Below are 21,489 nucleotides of genomic sequence, written 5' to 3' on the forward strand. Positions count from 1 at the left end.
ATTCTGTTGCAGCGACTCTGGCCCCCTTTCTGTTCTTGAACATGCCCAGAATACCCCCCCCCCGAGGGCGTTTGCCCCCGCTGTGCTCTGAGCCCAGAGTGCTCTTCCCCCTGAAAGTCCCCTCACCGCCTTCAGGCCTTTGCTGCAACAGTGTGGTCTCCCGCAGACACCCTACTTAAACACACACACACACACACACACACACACACACCACTCTTTAACCCCTTTCCTGCTTGACTTCGATTGACAATGTTTATCACCACCATCTGGCATATTGTATAGTTTACATGTTTGTTTATTGTCTCGCTCCCCACTGGAATGTAAGCTCAACGAGAACAGCGATTTTTGTAAATTGTGCCCACTATTCCTCAGCACCTAGAACACTACCTGACAATAGTAGGCACTAGATAAACATGTGCTGAGTGAATTCTCTGCCCTTTGGGGGCTGAGAGTCCTGCTAGTGAGACCAGAAGGATGACCAGTGGTAGCTGGGGAGAGGTCCGAGACGCCATAGGAAAGTAGGCCGCTAACAGAAGGAAATGAGAAGGTACCACACAAGTAAGTGGGGACAAGAAGAGCCAAAATGAGCAGCGCAGCAGGAGCGAGGAAGAGCCCTTCACTGGAGCCACACCAGAGACCCGAGAGGGACAGCTGCGGTGGATAGGATCATAGGTTTCCAGCCCACACAAGAAACTCTTATTTTTTTTTCATTCCTGCCCCTACTACAGACCGCATACCAATGCTGGTAGATAAGTTATTAAAAGAATTCATTTTTGTTCTTATTTGTTAATGAGACATCGAGAGTCAACGTTGTAAATGAGAAACAGCCACTGACCATCACAGCGATGTCAATATACAGCCTCGCAGCAGCAGCAGAGCGTGGGGTTTCCACGTGAGCCCATGCAGCTGTGTTCTCGGAGAGCCCGTCTCAGAATTTACCTCCAGGCACACACTTAGACACCACCCACTTCAGTGACCTCTCGGCTCTCTCCAGCTCTGAAAAGCACATAACCCTGCGAGATCTCTCTGTGTTGGCCCAGGGTAGGGGAAGGCCCAGATGGATCTATGGGACTGACTTATGAATGTCAGTTCCCATCGTGACAGCTATATTGGCCTGACAGGCAGGTGTGGGAGGGCCCTCTGATCAAGGGAACCTTCTTCGGGAAATAACAGGGAGCCCAGACATCCAAGTCTTGCCTCCTAGATAACAGCGACTCGGGGGGTAAATGAGGTACATATGGTCGTAGTTGATCAGTGGCAAAACTGACATAGGAATTGAAGATTTACTGACTGGCGGACGTGAGCTTTTTTTGTTTGGTTTTTGGCCTAGGAAATGTCAGTGCTTTGAGGAGGATTATTGAGGATTTTTGAGGCGATTATTCCTTTTTTCAGTTTTGAACCCGTATTTGGTGTGATTGGATAGAGACAAGAATCTAGTGATGGTTACATTTTAATTGCAGAACCAATGTAGAAATAGAATATTCTGGGTGAACTGGCTTGCTACTTTAACTAGTAATTCTTGTTAAATACATTGGCAGAAGTTTGACCCAATAATAGCAGTTTTTAGTGGAATTTTGGCTTTCATCAACAAGAATAAGGAGCAAATGCATTCATTATCTAACGCATACTTACAGTGCCTGCTGTTAGGCGATGGTGGTGCTGAGCCAGCGGCGAACAAGCCCCACCACTACACGTGGGTCACTCCCAGGCCAGACGGAGGGAGACAGATTTCCCATGGTGCATTAGTCATAAAGATGATAGGCAGAAAAGTATAGGCTTTGCAGTCTAACAACCTGAGTACAAATTCCAGTTCTGCCACTTAGTAGCTGTGCATTCGTGGGCAACGTCTGGCTGTTTCACTTCTTGGCTGCTAAAATGGGGGGTGGGGGTGAGGATACCTACATGAGGTGAGGCTTATACAAGGTCAAGCACGTGAACCACTGGCCCAGTTCTGGAGGCATCCTGGCAGCGGTATTCCTCCAAAGCCACTTTTTTTTTAATGTGGAAAAAATACATATAACGTGAAATCTACCCTCTTAATGAATTGTAAGTGTACAGTGAAGTCTTGTTAACTATATGAACATTGTTGTACATCAGATCTCTAGAACTTTTTCATCTTGCATGACGAACTCTGTACCCATTGAACAGCAGCTCCCCATTTCTCCCTCCCACCCCAGCCCCTGGCAAACATCATTCATTCTGTCTTCTGCTTCCACAGGGTTGACTACTTTAGATAACTCATAGAAGTGGAATCATATAGTATCTGTTATTTTGTGTCTGGCTTAATTTGTGTCTGGCTTAATTTGTGTCTGGCTTATTCATGTGTAGTGTATGACAATATTTTCTTTTTTAAGGCTGAAACACCATTTATTGAAGAGACTATACTTTTCCCATTGTGTAGTGTTAGCTCTCTTGTTGAAGATCATTTGACTATGTATCTGTGGGTTTATTTCTGGGCTCTCTATTTGGTTCCATCAGTCTATACATCTGTCTTTACGCCAATACCATACTGTTTTTGTAGCTTTGTAATATGTTTTGAAGTTGGGAAGTGTGAAGCCTGCAGCTTGGTTCTTCTTTCTCGAGGTTGTTTTAGCTATTAGGAGTCCTTTGTGGTTCCATATGAATTCTAGAATTTTTCTATTTCTGAAAACAAACATTGGGATTTTGATGGGGATTACATTGAATCTTTAAAATGCTTTGGGTAGTGTGGACATTTTAATAGTATTAAACCTTCCAGCCCATGAACACAGGCTGTTTGGCCATTTATTTGTGTCTTCTTTTAATTTTTTTCAGCTGTGTTTTTACAGTTTTCAGTATATGTCTTTCACCTCTGTGGCTAAGTTTATTCCTAAGTATTTCATTCTCTTTGATGCTATTCTAAGTAAAGTTGCATTCTTAATTCCCTTTTTGGATTGTTCATTGTAAGTGGATAAAAATGCAACTGATTCTTACACATTGAGGTTGTGGCCAATAACTTTGCTGAATTCATTCATTAGTTGTAATAGTTTTTTGTGGAATCTTTAGGGTTTTCAACAAATAAAATCATGTACTTTTTAAGTTATATAAATGTCTAATTACTGTGTTGTACATCTGACAGGAATGTAATATTGTGTGTCAACTGTAATTGGAAAAACAAAAAGGGAAGATCATGTCATCTGCAAACTGAGATAATTTTACTTATTCCGTCCCGATTTGTATTCCTTTTGTTTCTTTTTCTTGTCTAATTGCTCTGGCTAGGACTTCCAATACTATGTTGAATAGAAGTGGCAAGAATGGGCGTCCCTGCTTTGTTCCTGTTTAGAGGAAAAGCTTTCAGTTTTTCACTTTGAGTACGATGTTAACTATGGGCTTTTCATATATAGCCTTTATTATGTTGAGATAACTTTTATTCCTAAATTTTTTAGTGTGTTTATCATGAGGGTATTTAATTTTGTCCAGTGCTTTTTCTGCATCTGTTGATAATCATATGATCTGTATCTTTAGCTCTTAGTTACTGTGGTTATCACATTGATTGATTTTTGTGTGTTGAACCATCCTTGCATCCCAGGGATAAATCCCATTTGGTCATGATGTATGATCCTTTCGGTGTGCTGTTAAATTTGGTTTGCTAATATTTTGTTGATGACTTTTACATCTATATTCATCAGGGATATTGGCCTGTGGTTTTCTTTTCTTGTAGTGTCTTTGGATAATGCTTTGGATAATGAGGATAATGCTGGTCTCATAAAATCAATTTGAAGTGTTCCTTTCTCTTTAATTTACAGGAAGAGTTTGAGAAGGAGTGGCAGTAATTCTTTGGTAAAATTCTCCGGTAGCCATCTGGTACTGGGCTTTTCTTTGTTAGGAGTTTCTTGATTACTGGTTCAATCTCTTTGTTTGTTATTGGACCTTTCAGATTTTCTGTATCTTCATGAGTAAGTCTTGGTACATTGTATGTTTCTAAGAATTGCTCCATCTCTTCTAGGTTATCTAATTTGTTGTCATATAATTATTCATAGTTGTTCTTTATAATCCTTTATATTTCTGTGACATCAGTTATAATGTTTCCTCTTTCATTTCTGATTTTATTTATTTGAGTCTTCTCTCTTTTTTGTTATTTAGTCTAGTTAAGTGTTTGTCAGTTTTTTTTAATCTTTTCAAAAAAACTCGGTTTCACTGATTTTTTTTCTCTATTATTTTTCTGTTCTCTATTTTATGTTTTAATCTTTGTCATCACCTTCCTTCTGCTACCTTTGGGCTTAGTTTGCTCTTCTTCTAATTCCTTGAGGTGTAAAGTTAGGTTATTTATTTGATATCTTTTTTAATGTAGACATTTACCAATATACACTTCACTCTTCATCATGTTTTTGCTACAACCTGTAAGTTTTGGAATGGTATGTTGTGTTTTGATTTTTATTTATCTCAAGATATTTACTAATTTCTCTTTTGATTTCTTTTTTGACCCATTAGTTATTAAAAAGAGTGTTGTTTAATTTTCACATATTTGTGAGTTTTCCAGTTTTCCTTCTGCTATTGATCGCTAGTCTCATCCCATTGTGGTAGGAAAAGATACTTGGTATGATTTCAGTCATCTTAAATTTGTTAAGATTTGTTTTGTGACCTAATATGTGATCTATAGTGAAGAATTAGTGTGAGCTTGAGAAAACTATATGTTGTGCTGCTGTTGGGTGGAATGTTCTTTATATATCCATTAGGTCCATTTGATCTACAGTGATGTTCTAGGCCTCTGTCTTTTATCTTCTTTCTAGATGTTCTATCCATAATTGAAAGTGGGTTATTGAAATCTACTATTATTGTTTTGTTATTTCTCCCTTCAATTCTGTCCATGTTTGCTTCATATATTTATGTTCTCTGATGTTGGGTGCATACATATTTATAATTGTTATATCTTCCTGGTGAACTGACCCTTTTTTATTACATAATGTCCTTTGTCTTTTGTGACAATTTTTGACTTCAGGTTTCTTTTGTCTGATAGAAGTATTACCACTCTCCTATCTTGGTTACCATTTGCATGGAATATCTTTTTCCATCCTTTTTCTTTTAGCCTATGTGTCTCTTTAAATCTAAAGTGAGTCTCTTGTAGACAGCATATAGTTGAATCTTATTTTTTTAATCCATTTAGCCTCTCTATGTCTTTTGATTGGTGGTTTTAATTTATTTAAATTTATAGTAATTGTAGATGGTGGAGGACTTACTATTGCTTTGCAATTGTTTTCTGTCTTGTAACGTTTTTGTCCCTCTTTTACTTTCTAGCCATCCTCCTTTTTGTTTTGTAGTGACGTGCTTTCATTACTTTCTCATTTTCTTTTGTGTACCTTTTATAGGTGTTTTCTTTTTGGTTGCCATGGGAATACTATAAAGCAACTTGTAGTTATAACAGTGTATTCTAAGCTGATAAACAAGGCCACTTTTAATCTTGACACAGTTTTTAGGAATAAGGTACAACTGGATTTTTAATTTTTTTTACTTTTTCATTTTAACCTTCCTTTAATTACTTAAGTTAGAATTAAGTAGAATCAGTGGATGTATATTTTATGAGACTAATGCAACTGAATCCCAATGGAATATTTTTAGAACTTAATAAAGTGATTTTGACATTCACCTGGAAACATAAAGGATTAGACTATTCAATAAATTTTTGAAAAAAAGAAAAACAAAAGAGGACTGGTAATATTAAATACAAAGCAATAAATCTGTAGTAGCAAAGCTTGTGTTACTGACATAAGCAGAGGGGTGGAGTGGAGTGGAATGCTCAAACCAGTATATGAGGATGAATTGTTCAATAAATATTATTAAGATATTTGATTAATCTTTTGGGGGGAAAGGGTACATTCACATATCCTACTAATACAGAATAAACTCCAAACAGATAAAAGATTTACTTTAGAAGATATTTACTTTAAGCTAAAAAAGAACTAAAAGAAAATATAAGTGAATAGTATATCACATCAGAGTGGGAAAGAATCATTAAGAAAACATTGTTAGATTTGACTTCCTAAAAACTTAAAATTTCTGTTCATTTATAACCACTATAACCAAAAGTAAAAGCCTAAAATAAACTGAGACAATTTCCAACATACAGAACCGTGCAAGAATTGTCTCTAATATATGATAAAGGAACTCTTACAAATCAAAGAAAAGTAGATTAAAAAATTGTAAGTACAATTCTCAAAAGAAGAAATAGAAATAGCCAAAAAGCATACACGGGACTGTATGGACTTGGATGGCAATCAAAGAAAAGCAAATGAAAGCAACAGTGAGTTGCCATTTTTACCTTTCAAATTGGCAAAAGCTATTTAAACTCCCTGTGTTGGTACATGTAACACCCCATGGATGGAAGTACACATCGGTACCACCTCACCAAATGGCAGATTGTCCATAGGTATCAAAAAGCTTGACATTTTTTTTCAGACTTTGGTTTCAGCGATTACACTTCTAGGAATTACTTCTAAGGGAATCAACAGACATGCACATAAAATTATGTATACTATGCTCACTGCAGTATTTTGACATTTTTACTCTTTACTTGCTACAATGTGTAATACATGATGCAGAATTATTATTTTAACACATACATGACAGAAAAGTCAAAGAATATGAAAGGGAATACAGTGAAAAATAATCCTCCCACCCAGTTCTCTCCTCTATTTCTCTCCAGTAGACCAACCAGTCACTTATAAACCCTTCGAGAGACGTTCTTTGCATATATATACACCTGCTTGTGCTTTTTATGTTGTTAATTTATTTAATTTTGTATTTGGAGGTTGATACCTAGTAGCGTGTTATATGTGCCAGTTGTACCTTGCTTTTCTCATTTAATATGTCTTAGAACATATTCCATCATCAGTAGGCAATATGGTACAGAGGTTAAGTGCACAGACTGCTTGAGTTTGAACAACTCTACTACTTACTAGGTAAGTTTCTTAACTTCTCTGGGCTTTAGTTTCCTCATCTGTAAAATGAGTACAGAAATAGTCCTTTCTTAATGAGATTACTGAAAGGATTAAATGAGTCAATGTACATAAAGTACTTAAAATAGCACCTGGCACATCTTACGTAAGGTAAGTGTTAGCTGTTATCAGTACATGTGGAGTTGCAGCTATCTTGTTAACAGCCCTGTAATATTCCACCCAGAGATGTATTATATTTTGTCCCATATTGATGACCAACTAGATTGTTCCCAGCATTGTTGTTGGAAACAAATTGTAGCATTTTTTTATGACACATGTTTTTAAAGGAAACAACATAAATGTACAAAGTTAGTTTTATTATGGCACAACAGACATCCATACAGTGGAATACAATACAACCAACCAAAATAAGGTTGTAGCAAGATATCTGATGATATATGAAAATGTTCTCTTTTATTCAGTAGAAGCATTTTTAATATTTACTCAATTTTTTCCATTATAAACATGATGTAGATTGTAGAATTGGGAAACAAAAGAAAAGTATAAAGGACAATAATAATCAACCTAGTCCTGTGATGCAGAGATTGCCATGCTTACTTAACATATTGGTGAATTTTACATAACCTCTCTTCCTGAAAACTTGCACTAATTATTTTATAGAAAGCAGGGGTTGCCATCCTCACTGAAAATGGCAGGGAGCTGTAAGTTGGGTTACCAGAGGAGAGGTTGGCCATATGTGGGTCGCATGGGTTAAAACTGCTTGGAGGAGGGATCTTGCTGTGGGAAAGAAGGCTTCCCAGGAAAGTGGTGCTGCTTGAGCTGAGCTTTCTCTTGAAGAATCATCGGAACTATTCCCTTTTACTGTATCGGTCATTTTCATTGTTCTGTGTTTCGTCATTCATTCATTCAGTAAACACCTGTTAGACAGGCCTGTTGTGTACCAGCACATTTCTAGATCTCAGGGACTCAGATGTGAACAAGATAGGTTCCAAGCCTGTACCCCTGGAGCCCACCTTCCAGAGCTTGTCCAGAAGCACATTACAAAGTTACAGACACAGGCGTGCACGTGTCTGAGATGCTTTGCCTGACAATGAACACAAACACTTGACCGTGTGTTTTCACAATGGTTATGTCTTGTAGCAGCACAGAATTCTCTCCAGTTGCTATGGACTGATTTAATCAGCCACTCCTGTTCTCAGACACTCAGATTGTTTGGTCTTTGGCACATCTCTTCTGCTTTTCAAATGAATGGTTCCAGGTTACAGAGTTACCAGAAAGGTGTGAATGAATGGGCCTGTTCCATCAAAACCTTATCACCATTGGCTGTATGTTTTTATTTTTATCATTTATTTTTATCAAGCCTTACCGCCATTGACTGTATGTTTTTATTTTTATCATTTCTGTTTATTTAATAGGTATGAAACTGGGCCTCGTTGTTTAAACATTCTTTTATTTGATTACTGTCAAATTTTAACCTTTATTTCCTCTTAAGTGCATTATCTAGTTAAATCCTTTGCTCCGTTAGCTTCGGAGTATTTTGGTTCTCGATATGAAAAGCAGACTCTATACAGTGATGGTTCAGAGCTCAGATGCTAGACCGCGCAGGTCTGCTTTGTATCCAGCTAGTGTGGACCTTGGGCACAGGTCTGGGGACACGCTAAGGGGAGGAAAGGCCTTCCTAGCAGAGGGGCTCTCCTGGAAAGCTGAGGCAGAAAGAGTTTGGTGGCCTGGGTACGTCTGGGGTACAGTGGGACAACCTGTGTCTGGCTTCATTGAATAAAGCTGCCTTGAATATCATTGGTTCCTTTTGGAGTTTTCAAAAGTATAGCATTTGGAGTGAAGGCAGGTGGCACAAGGCTCATACTCTGAGCTTCTCCCTGGAAATAAAACCCAAACCCAAAAGAGTGCTGGGGAGAAGCCAGGGGGATTGTGGGGGGGTTGGAAGCCCTGCAGTCAGGGTGTGCTGGCTTTGAACCCAGCACCCTCGCTGCATAGTTGTGTGTACTCCACATCTCAGTTTTTTCATCAGGAAACGGGGTGGTCATATCGGTACTGCATACCGTGAAGGCCAGAGATGGTTTATGTCAAGGGCCTTGCACAAATGAGGCATAAACTAATGTGGGCTGTTAACCAACCAGCAGCGAACAGGAAATACACGCTGCCGGTGTGAAACGAAGGATGAGATTAGGATCCCTCCTACCCAGTTTTTAGCCTCCAGCCTTGATCCCCCCCTTGATTTCTCAGTGCTGCAGGAACCACTGCCAGTTACAGGCTGCCCTGGGAAAATGAGCTTTCAAAGGTGCGTTTCTTTCATAGCCTGTCAGGCAGAATTCCCTGGGGAAGTGTATCACTTAGAAACAGAATAGGGACTGACTGGATATCTCAAAACGTGACTCTATTGGTGCCTAAGCCCTTTTCCTAGGAGAAAAGGATGTTTGGATTCTCAGCAGCCACATCTGCTTTTGAACTGTGTGCAGTCTGTGCCCTGGCCTCTCCCCACCCTCACCACCCCCCTTATATTCAAACAGAGGAAAGTTGTGTTTGTTGACCACTCTTTCGGGGTGGGAAAGGAATGTAATGTATGCATAGACTGCCCAGAATTTCCTGTTAGACACCCATTCCAAACCACGGCCCTGGGACGCATTCCAGAGATTACAGCCCAATTCTAGAAGAGAAGAAATGGTGCATTCATTTAAATGCTGGCTCCTGGGGAGAACTCCCCCTCCTCCCGTAGCTTATTCCATAATAACGTAGTTGTGAATTCGGCTGTGTGGTCTCTTCAGGGTCATAAAGTGCTCTGACATCCCCACGTTTGAAGAAGTACCTCTACCTTGGGGAACTCCAGTGTGCAGTTTTACAGCCTTAACTGCATTGGGGTCCACACTGAGGCTTGGAACAAGGCATACTTTTATTTTTAATGTTCTGCTATGAATACTTGGATGTTATAACTCTGCTGTGGAACACCTTTCTTCATTCTCTTGTGACAAGAAGGAAGCTACTTCTGAGAGCAGGTTTTGGTGCTTTGACACATTAGCACTAGACTTCATGTGATTAGTCAATTTTCCCCTAGAAATTCTTGGTGGTCTGGCCCCTGGACCCACTCGTAGGCTCGCTTGACATTATGGAAATTAAAGGCAGCATTCCTTATTTTCTAGAAGTAGCTATCAAGATGCAGTTTCTTCATGGGGAGAAATTCATCCCCTGAATGACTGGGGATGGGTTCATAGTGAGTAGCAACCGTTTCCACCTACGTTTCAGTGACTCTGATTTTCATCCTGAACTACTCCTTTGTGTAGCGATGTGTATGGGGCTCAGGGAGCTTAGGTCAGATTAGAGGTAAGGACAGATAGGGGGGCTGCTCACAAAGGGGAGTATGTGAAGCTCTGGATCGGTGTAGACCCCAGAGGTTTGGGTCCTAAATCTGAAGCTAGCCCACATCCAGAATCTAAACCAGGTCAGAACGCAAGAGTTGTGTATAAAAGGGCAATGGTTGTAGGCAGGGGCAGCTCTCACACTGACTAAGAAACGCTGGCTGTTTGGGGTCAACATTTCAATTTCTGGAGACAGAAGGAAACCAGTTAGGTTTGGAAGTTCAAGAGGTTGCCTAGAAATGCCCCCTCTCGGCCTGTGCATACCAGCTGGTTGTGGATTCAGCTGTGCGTTCTGTGTCGGCATAAACACAGAGTGACAGCTCTTTAGAACAGTCCTCTTGTCCCATGAAAGGACCAAACCACACCGTCCCCCTTGGTGGGCTTTCCCTTGGACATTTTATGTTTTTAATGACAACACTTTCTTTCTGACTATACTTCATACAAGATTTCTGAGAAAAGACACGAATCCTAACGTTTATTTTCAGCTTTACATATGGAGCTGCTTTTTGTTGGTTTCCTTGGTTTTTATCCGTTATTATTGTGATACAAAGAAACCTTCACTGGATAGATAGGTGGTCAGGTTTTAAAGAGCTGCTTTAAGTTCTCAGTTCAGAATTCACATAACCAAAAATCGCTCTGCCTACGTGTTTTCTCAGAAAGCAGGGCTGTTTTTGTGAGGACGGTTGTCTGGTTACAACCTAACTTCTGAATGTTCACAGGAAGACACAGCACTGTACTCAAACCAGTCACAATTTTTTGTTGCTACCCTTTAAGCTGCTGGTAGATTTTCTCACTCACAGAGACATACATGTTTCTGCTGTGTCCTCACAAGACGGCCCTGTGGGGTATGTATTATGATCCCCACGGTGCCAGTGTGGCTTAGTCAGATGAAGTCACCCCAGCTAACAAATGGCAGGGCTGGAGATTGAACCAAAATGTAACTCCAAAGCTTACTTTCTTTCCATGCATCTTGTATTGCAAGTCAAGTTTTATATAAGAAATTGCACTCTAGGCTCTTTATACAGAACAGTCCAAATGTCTGATTTGCAAATATCCTGAAAATCCTTCGCGCAGATTGACCACCTGCATTAGTCGTAATTTAAAAACCTAAGCTCAGCCGCTCCAGGTACACAAGTGAAACAGTGCCAGTCATGGTATCGTCTGAACATGTGACTCCCCGTTTGCAGAGAGTCGGTTCAAACTCATCGTTCCCCTTTTACAGTCCTCGCCACTTCTTTTCTCAGATATTTCATGTTCTCTCTCTCATGTCAGGTTGCTGTTTCCCCACTTCCCTGAACCCTCCAACAATGTTACGAAACTCTCAGCTCCTCATAGAAGACATTTATTCTAAGAAATCACTCCTACTACCCCTACCTCACCCCCAAAGCTGAACTGTGTGCTCTTCTGTGGACCCCGACAGTGCCCAGTGCTGCTCAGTTATAACAAGACTCATACTGTCTCAGAATCGTTTCTTGAAGTGTCTTTCCCACCAGACGTGAGCACCACAAACAGGAGGCAGAGGTGAGGCCAAGGCCCAATGTCTCCAGCTCTGCACAGCCCGTCCCCAGATTTCTGCCCACCCCACCCAGGCCTGCTCAGAGATAGGAGAAAGTTAAGTCTTAGGATCACCCCACCTGCCCCTGCGAGGGATCCCCCTTTATTTAGCCTATGGGATATCTGTGCTGAGACCAGCTCGGGGCGTGTCTTCATTAGCAGGGCTAAGGAAAAGGAAGGGGCCGTCCGTCGGATAGGTCTCGCTGCCAGCCCCTTGGGGAAAGCATATCATGGCCCACTAAACCTGCAGGAGAGACCCTGATGGGTTGCAAGCCTCCTTCGTGGTCCTCCTATGGTCAACCCCACACAGGAGAAAACTCCTTTTGGATGCACAGCATGGGGCTGAATCAGAGGCAGGCTGGGCAGGCACAGTGCTCAGCCGAGGAGAGAGCTAAGCTGCAGCCCAAGAGGGAGCTGAGTCAGGGGAAGGCAGGTAAGCAGCCCCCAACAGCTCCTGTGGACCCTTAACCCGCCCTTTTCTTGCCTCCTCTCCGCATCCAGTGTTTAGAGCAATTAAGTAGAACCACTTCCCCACATTTTTCTACTTTTGCTTTCTAAATTACAGTTTATGTAACCAAGGTCTGTTATAGTAAGTTATGCCTCCTACTTGTCAGATGCCAGGGACAAAATGTATACCCATAGAATCCAGCCTTTGATCCAGGATTTACCTGCAGAGAAACCCCCACTCCTTTACAAAGCAAAAGATTTTAAGAGACTAATGGTAAGAAGAACTAACATTTATGAAGTGTTCTGAGGACTTTATAATAACACATTTAATTATCACAACAAGCCTATAAGATGAGTACCTTTGTTATCCCCATTTTACAAATAAGGACTTTTTTGAAACACAAAAAAGTCACGTAACTTAACCTCAGCCCCGTACTATTATTGCTGGGCAAGCCAGCGTTCTACACCGAAGCAAATGACTTTAGGACCCACGTTGATAACCAGCAAATAGTCTCCTCGTTGGGCTTTGCCTCAGTGGTCATGTCAATAATTACAGGATACAAAATAGGAGCAAGGAAACAAGACACTATTGTAGTTGTCCGGGGACAAAATGATGAGGGCTTCAGCCTCATCATATGACAGGGACAGGGAATTGTTCTGAAATCCTGAGGACAGATTTAAGAGCTGTTAAGGATCTCAAAAGCAACAACTTAATGAAGGGAAGGAGGATGGATTTTTAGAGTAGGAGTCTGATGGCCTGAAAATTAGAGAGGAATGGGCTAAAGACCTAGCTCAGCCACATACACATTCAGTTGGGAGTTCCGTGGCCTAGGAACAAATCCTTCCCCTAGAGTGGGCTTCCTCCAAGAGGTGGGCTTTGAACCAGTTCCCGAAGACCAGGAATGTTATAAGAAGAGGGGATGTGAGGAGAGGCGTGGGAGGTATGGTGTCAGTGTGATGAGAGAACCAGGAGGAAACCGGGGAGGGAGGTGGCAGGTGTGGATGTGGGTCGGCGTGGGAAGGGTATCGGAGAAAAGCAGCAAGAAACTTGGATAGGATTTTCGATGACGTTTTCTTCTTAAATCTGATTTAAAACATGCAAATCTTTATGAAATGTTTTAGACTGATATGCAAAATTGCTACTCCCTCCTTTATTCCTCCAAAGTAGTCTTAAAACCGAGGTTAACAGGAGGATGTGTGCATTAGTCTTTAATGTGCTAATGTTACAATCCTTTTAAAGACCCTTTTCCTGGATACCTGGGCCACCAGCAGACCTCTGTCTTATATATGGTACCAGTAGGAACATTCAAAAGGGGGAATGAGGAAAGGTGGTGAGAGGCCAAGTCCTGATTAAGAATAAAGAAACGATGGCATTTGTGTGTACAGGGAGGGTGGGCGGCCGGATGAGAAAGCAGTGGGAGCATTTGACTGGGGAAAGAACACATATCTGGTGCCTTCTTTTCACATGAGCCGCCTCTGGTTTAGAGGTTGGTAGGTATGTTCTGTGTTGGTGACATCACGGTCCAGGAGGGGGCGTGGCCTATGACAGTGGCGACATTCACTTCCTGCAAGGCTTTCTACAACACTGTTGTTGCCTGGTTTTCACTTCGCGGGGACAGAGTGGAAAAGCATAGGACTACATCTAAAGGTTTAGATGTAAAAGTCAGATATGGTGTCTCCTGAGCTTCACCGAGTGGCTGAAAGAAAGCTTAACAAGATTATTTGCTTTCCCGTTGTTAGAGTAATATATAATTACCATCAAATATTCAGAAAATATAGAAGGAAGAAAGGTAAGCACCCCATAGCCTGACAATTGCTGTTAACATATTGACATGTTTTCACCAATATTTTCTTATTTATAATCTCTTTTCATTTGTTTTGCACGATTATGATCAAGTCAGATATACAATTATTTATCTAGCTTTTCTCATGTAATGTTACAATATAAACATTTTCCCATTAAACAGTGGACTTTAATTTCATGTAGCAACCGAAACCCTTTTACCACAGCATTTCTGAATAACTCAGGGTCCTTCTGGATAGTAGCTGGAGGAGAGGCAGCAGCTGGGGTAGAAAACCAGAGTCTTCAGATCCAGACAGCCTGTATCTTGAGCCCTGTTAGGAGCCCGTGAGTGCTGAGGGCCATGTGAGACCAGTGCTGGTCCTGAGGAAATCATCCATTTCCTCAGCGGACTGACATTGAAAGCAGCAGACCCGTCTAAGTGTGATTAGAAAATTAGAAAGCCTCCAGCCAGCTGCCAGGAGGTGCCTAGAAGTAACCTCAGTTAGCAGGAAGAAGCTTGGACCCTCCCACAGCAATGGAGGTGAGACGACTTGGGCTGCTTCTTTATACAGAGAAGGGAGAACCTGAGGGAGCTACCATTTCCCCACATGGGGGGTGATGTCCTCCCCAGTGACTCAAGCTCATTGAGTGACTCACAGCTCCATGTATGGCTTCTACATGGTATGTAATCATATGGTGGAAATTGCAAGTAGCTCACTAGCTCCAGGTTTAGGATTTTTTTTTTTTAGCATATAAATTCAGTTGTTAATTTGTTAGTTAGTTGTGAAGATTTATGTGATCCGAGGATGGAAATGGGATCTGGGAAGGTGCTTTTTGCAGAGCTGTTCACTGCCCAGCCTGGGTATTATCTGCTCTGTGTCTCTGAGATGGGAACAGATACCTTGTTTACTTGCAGAGAAATATGCTATCAGCCAGGGAAGGGAGTATTTTTCTTTCTTCCTCTGACTAAATTATTTGAGTGTGGCTTCTTAAAAACTAAAACACCCAATGTAACAACAAAACAGTTTAACCAGTCATTTATATTAAACGTGAGTTTATTGCAGTACTTTTCTCTCTGTTGGCGCGTTCCCTCCTTAATCTGACTTAAATTGTTTCAAGAGTGCCTTCAGCTTGGCACGTGGAGAAAGCACACACTTTGGAAACAGGCCCACGTGGGGTCGAATCCTGGCACATGCAGTTACTGGTTGTACTTTCTTGGCAGTAAGATGAAAGCATAACACCTTTCTCCGTGAGTCGCTGTAAGGACTGCATGAGATAAGGATTATTATAAAGTACTGGGACTTAGAAGGCTGGTCTCAGTACACACTGGGCGTTGTCACTCCCCACCACTGCTTCTGGGAAGGCCTCCATGTCGGATGGTCCCTGCAGCAGGCTAGGACCCGGTGTGTGGGGCCTGAAATGGTACCCTATGACATGGACCCAGAGATTCACAAGGAAGATGAAACAGCCAGCTTTTCCAGGCGGTTATGGTTCTAAAGCTCATCTTTAGTGAATGGAGATCTTAAATTCACACTTAGTGTGTGGGCCATTTCCCCAAACCCAGGCTAGAGACCATCTATGCCTGGAATTGCTGGCAAAACAGCTTTTCCATCCTTTTTTTTCTTTTTTCTTTTTCTTTTTTTTCAGAATTTCCATCTGAATGCCTTTGCTTTTCCTGCCAGCAGAAGAGTACCCCCAAGACTTTTAGCAAAGGTTTTGTGATCTCGAGAGGGAAGGTGCTATGCAAATCACTCATGTGTCCAAGAGGGGGGATTGTGCCTGAATTGCTTTTTGGGAGAAACTCCAACAGTTACCGTGTGGACTGAAATCCTTTCTTACATTGGTGATTTTTCCCCTTAACCCTAAGCATGGTCCCTTTGCGTGTGGTCTCTGCTCAGGCACTGCTGACCCGCCCAGACACGGTATGTGGGGGGACAGCCCCGGCTGCATTCCCAGGCAGAATGCCCCTACCCCTCCGTCGGCAGTCTCCTCCCCTGAGGTGTGTTTTTCCTTTATACTCATTTTTGCCTTTTATGTCTGACTTGTAGCAGCTTGTCTTGAGCCCCGGCGCACAGAAAGGATGCGTCGCTGCCTCCGAAACTTCAGTCCAGGACAGGCCAGGGAATGAGTCCATGACACAGTACTGCCCGTATCTCACACAGATGGGCTTTGCCCTGGCCAGCCCTGCTGGGGCCGGAGCACATGCTCTCTGTCCCACAGGCCCTGCTGCTTCTGTTTTCAGTGTAACGATAGCCTTCAGCTTTGAGCTCTGCGGGTCCATGCGCCTATCAATTTCTTAACAAATGGCAGAGTTGAAAAAGGGGGCTCCTTTGTGCCCTTACCCGTCTTATTTCTTAACCCATGAAATGAGTCGTTTCCATGGTGAGCAGGGAATGTCTAAGAACCTAGTTTCAAAGTGACTCTTTCTTAGTACCCTTACCAGAGAACTATGCTTCTCAGAGTGTCAAGTCTGATTTGTGCCCTAAAGGATCTTTGTTTTGAAGCCGTGCAGGGTCAGAAGATTTTATCTGCTCGGTTCAGGAATGCAGATGGTGCCTGACCCTAAGGATGGGTCACTTCATGAGCAAGCAGCCCCCACGGGGCTGAGGTCAGAGGAATTCTGTCCAGCCAGCAGGATTGGACTCCATGGACCAGCCGGCCCTTCAGGATGTTGAATAACAATCCTTTAGAATAACTTCCTGGGGCCCCTCATCCTCTGGTCCTGAGTGGGTGTCCTGGGGGGCGGGGGCGACAACTGCATATTCGAGTTTGCACGTTGCATGACCACTCATTTTTGCCTTTTATGTGAGTCCGTGCTGCCGTTGGCCACAGTGTGCTCTGTTTCTCTTCCCAGCGTCCCCGTGTAATGTCAGCTTAAAGAAGCAGAGAAGCCGCAGCATTCTCAGCTCCTTCTTCTGCTGCTTCCGCGACTACAATGTGGAGGCCCCACCAGCCAGCAGCCCCGGTGGGCTTCCGCCACTGGTGGAGGAGAACGGAGGGCTTCAGAAGGTCAGTCCTGACAGGGAGCTGTGCACGCGGCAAAACTGCGGTGGCTGCACTTCTGTCCCGTTCTGCACAAATGTCCTGTGACAGTATGTGCGCGGCCGTTTACTAAAAGATTTGAAATTACCATAAAAGTCGTCTTTTTGTTAAAGGGTGCTTCAGTCATTCCCGTGTGGCAAGTAAAGAACCTAATTGATGAGAGCTGGAAGAGTCACTTCACATTTGTATAGCATTCTCTCTTGGGAGGTTGAAGACATGAATAGGGTTAAAGAAGCATTAGCAGACAAAGAAGTGGGAAGAGAAACAGTGACATGGGAAAGAGCCAATCATAAATATAAATGAATTTAACTACCTTGTTTAACAACAAACATATTTGTTATATATTCTTTTATACACGTCAAATCCACATTTCGGAGCAGATTTCACAATGGTAAAAAAGAAAATTCTACCCACGTGCTGTCTACAGACATATTCTAAACAAAGTGACTCAAAACAGTTAAAAGTAAAAGGATGAGCAAAAAGACATTTTACAAGTATAAGCAAAAAGAAAGCAGGGGTTATAATAGTAATTCAGGCAAAATAGACTTTCGGGTAAAAATCACTGAAAGACGCAAAGAGAATTATTCGTTATGAAAATAATCGAGATTGAAGACACGAAAGTCATACATCTTTCCCAGATAAAATAAACAAAGGACATGAACAAGCATTTCACAAAATAAATACAGTTTGTCAATAAACGTGAAAATTTGTTCAGTATGGTTAGTAATCAAATGCAGACTGAAACAATGAGATATCCTTTTCCATTATCAAATTATCAAAGATATTTTTAAAGTTAATATTTGCATTTGGCATGGAGGTAGTGAGAGGGAGGGTAGGGGATGTAAATTGGTTATTGTTAAGAGTGTTAATTAGTTACACCTTTCTGGAGGGAAATTTGGCAAATGATCTTAAAACTTTAACAGTATGCCTATTTGGTCACCCAAGCAGTTCCAATTGATTGACATACTGTGGATGTGCAAAAACTTAACGGTAAGATATTAGGCAGCATAAATTATAATTTACAATGTAAAATTGTAAGCAACCTGATGATTAACAATAGAAAATAAAAGACCTGTAGAATAACTAACTATATAATCAACGCAGCTATTAAAAATGACATCTCGTGAATATTACTGATACAGGGAAATATTCACAATGTATCACTTCAGGGGAAAAATGCTAAAATATAGTAAGTGAATATATTTATAAGTATGTATATAGTCATATACACATTCACAGGCATTTATAAGACTAGAATGATGTATGCCAATCTATGAAGAAATGATCTCAGACTGGTGGGAATATATATAGGATTTTCTTCTCCGCTTTGTGTTTTATTTTTTTCTTTTTCTTCTTAGCTTTTCCCAATTTTTCCAGAATTAGCTGAGATTACTTTTGTTATTAGAAAATAACCTATTTTAAAAGTACATACATATGAATGTAAGGAAGGGGGTTCTGGGAAAGTGACAGCCTGAGCACATGGCTCCAACCATTTAAATTCCCTCTTCGGATAAATCCAGGTGAGCTGCTGGTGGAGCCCGGAAAGTGCATTAAGGCCTCCCGTTTTCCTGACTTCTTCAGGGGGAAAGCAGGCACAGCATTCATTCTCTCTGGTATTCAGTGAGAAGCAGGCACCCACCAACAGGATATGCTTCCCTCTTGGAGAGTCCTAGGACAAAGACTTAAACTGCATAGTCCTGTGAGGTCAACCAACCAGCAAGAGCCCGTGGGCCCACTTGATGTATGCAGTCCTGGGAGGGACTGTAGTGATGAGCTGAATGACTTTCAGTCCTTGTGCCCTGGAGGGGCCCAGGGACTTCCATCGTCTCTCGTTTGTCCACTTGGGCTCTGCTGGACGGTGAAAACAGCACTCCATGTTGGGTGTCACAGTGCTCCCTCATTTGCCACTGCTGAGAAAGTCCAAGTTGGAAAACGAGACTATAAGACTTCTACTAAGGTAAAGCTAATGGAAGAAATAGAACTTTTAACAGACAACACAGGAAATGAGTTTGGAGTACAAAAGTAACTTTTAGAACTTTAAAAAAAAATCCCATGATTTCTAAATATGAAAAATCAGTAAACAAACTGCAAAAAAGGAGAATGAGAATGGTCACTGCTGAGAACTGAACATTTCTGAGAACATTTCCAGAAGAGCAAATGAAAGAGATATCGTATAGTGCAAAGCCGAAACAGAGATAGTAATTGTGAAGGGGGTGGGGAGCGGGGAGGCTTCTAGGAGACCTAACAGGCAAATAATAGGAGTTCCAGAAAAAGTAATAGAAGAGATTTTTCCTGAGCTAAAAAACAAAGCTTGAATGTGCAGCTTGAAAGGATTTACCAAGTCTGTAGCAGGATTAGTGGGGCAAGCAGGGGAACACCACAGGGCTAGATATATGCCGTTGACGTTCTGAAATGTAGATGTAAAGAGAAAATCTTACAAGCTACTAGAACAAGTTCTTTTCAAAGAAAAGAGAATTATACTAGTACCAGACTTCTCACTAGCAACGCTGAAAGCCAGAAGAAGACTGGAAAAAATGTTTAGAAGCTACTGAGAGAAAAGGATTGCAAACCAAAAATGTGTGACCAAGATAGCATTTATCTATTACGGAAAAAGAAGTACATTTTCAGACACGTAATGATTCAGAGAGGGACCAAAAAAAAAAAATCTGGATGAGATTGATATTCAGCTACAATGATAGAAAATGTAGAAATAAATATGACTATTAGGAATAGAACTATAACAAGTAGCACAATTAGAAAATAGATCCTCAAAATTCACAGTGAAAGGGGAAATAAACAGAAATGTGAACAAGCCATCAAATAAGGAAATGGAAAAAGAACAAACAATATAATAAGAAGTAAACCTCTCATAAAGAGTAGGCATAAAACCAAGTTGAATGAACCAAATTCTCCTAACAAGAGACCATGACTGTATCAGATTGGCTTGACATATTTGGCTGTATGTGTTGCCAGGAATATACCTATATCGGATAGGAATGATTTTGGCAGCAAGTAAAAGAAAACTGACAAATAGCTTAAACAAATAGGGGATTATTTTTGTCACATCAAAAGCCTGAGTCTGGCCATTGCAGGGGTGAGTGGGTGCTTGATGATACCATCAGGGACCCAGACTCTTTCTGTTCTTCTGTCTTTTCATCTTTCGCACATTTGTCTTCATCCACAGGCTTGTTGTTTATTATCTCAAAATCACAAGCTTCAGATGTGATATCCACATTGAAGGGAAAAAGAGAGGGACGAGTCGCTTTAACCATGTCTGTCTCTTTACTAGAAAGTAACCCCTTTCACAGAAAGCCCCACGAGACTTCCGCTTATGTCTTATTGGCCAGAACTTTGTCACATGGCTACCTGTTAGCAGCAAGGGAGGCCCGAAAGGGAAAGAATTTAGACCAGCAAACTCCTGCCCTCAAAATCAGAGCTCTTTTCACAAAGGAGAAAATAGGAATGACTACTGAACAGCTGTACTAGACATCGTGGGTTCAGTTGTGCTGCCCTAACATCCCCCAAACCTCAGAGGCGTAAAACAGTAAAAGTTTATTTTTCACTCATGCTGCATGTTTATCATAGGTTGCCTGGGCCTTCTGCTCTGTGGCACAATTCAATAGAAATATAGTATGAGCCATATAATGGAATTTAAATTTTTCTAGTAGGCTCATTTTAAAAATATTTTTTAAAGATAAATTAACTTTAATAATATATTTTATTTAACCTGATATATCAAAAATATTATTTCAACATGTTAACCAACAGAAAAAAATCATTCATTTTTTTTCTTACTAATTCTTCAAAATTTGATGTGTACTTTACACGTATAGCACTTCTTAGTTTGAACTAGCCACATTTCACATGCTCAGTAGCCACATGTGACCGACTAATCCCTATTGTTATTGGAGTGTATAACACTGTCTTATCCTCATCCGGGGACTTAGACCAAGGAAGGCCCCATCTCTGCTTCCATGATTGTCACAGCAGGGAAAAGGGAATGTAGCAATCACACTGGCTCTTAAAATTTTCACTCAGAAGAAAATGCCTCGTTTCAACTTATATTGGCCAAAGCAATTTACATGACTATCCCTAACTTCAAGGGGCACGGAAGTGGAATCCTACCATGTGCGCAGAAGGAAAACTGAAATTATTTGGTGAACTGTGTTACTGACTATTACAGTAGGTGGCCAGTAGTTTCTGACCCAACATCTAACATAGAGTGATTGTTAAAAGGTGGAAAATAAAATGTACAAAGTAGATCAAATAAAAACCAAAAGTGGCAATATTACTATTAGACAACACAGAATTCAAGGCAAAAAGCATTAAACAGGAGAAAGAGGGACATTTTATAATGATAAAATGTCTCATACGTGAAGTG

The 21,489-nt window shown here is 41.2% G+C and overlaps 1 protein-coding gene across 4 annotated transcripts in view; it reads left to right on the forward strand.

Annotated features, from left to right (window-relative positions):
• The window catches only part of CTDSPL (CTD small phosphatase like), a 117,615-nt gene that overhangs the window by 67,005 nt on the left and 29,121 nt on the right, over nt 1-21,489 (forward strand). For 3 of the 4 annotated variants that reach the window (XM_081072277.1, XM_081072275.1, XM_081072276.1), the window contains exon 2: nt 16,921-17,075. In XM_081072277.1, coding sequence (XP_080928403.1) covers nt 16,921-17,075 — 155 coding nt within the window. Of the gene's footprint in view, nt 1-13,892; nt 14,074-16,920; nt 17,076-21,489 lie in introns of those variants that run through there. The other variant, XM_081072274.1, reaches the window with a different exon arrangement.

The sequence above is a fragment of the Rhinolophus hipposideros genome (genome assembly GCF_964194185.1).
Source record: "Rhinolophus hipposideros genome assembly, chromosome: 14".
NCBI classification, from domain to species: Eukaryota; Metazoa; Chordata; class Mammalia; order Chiroptera; family Rhinolophidae; genus Rhinolophus; species Rhinolophus hipposideros.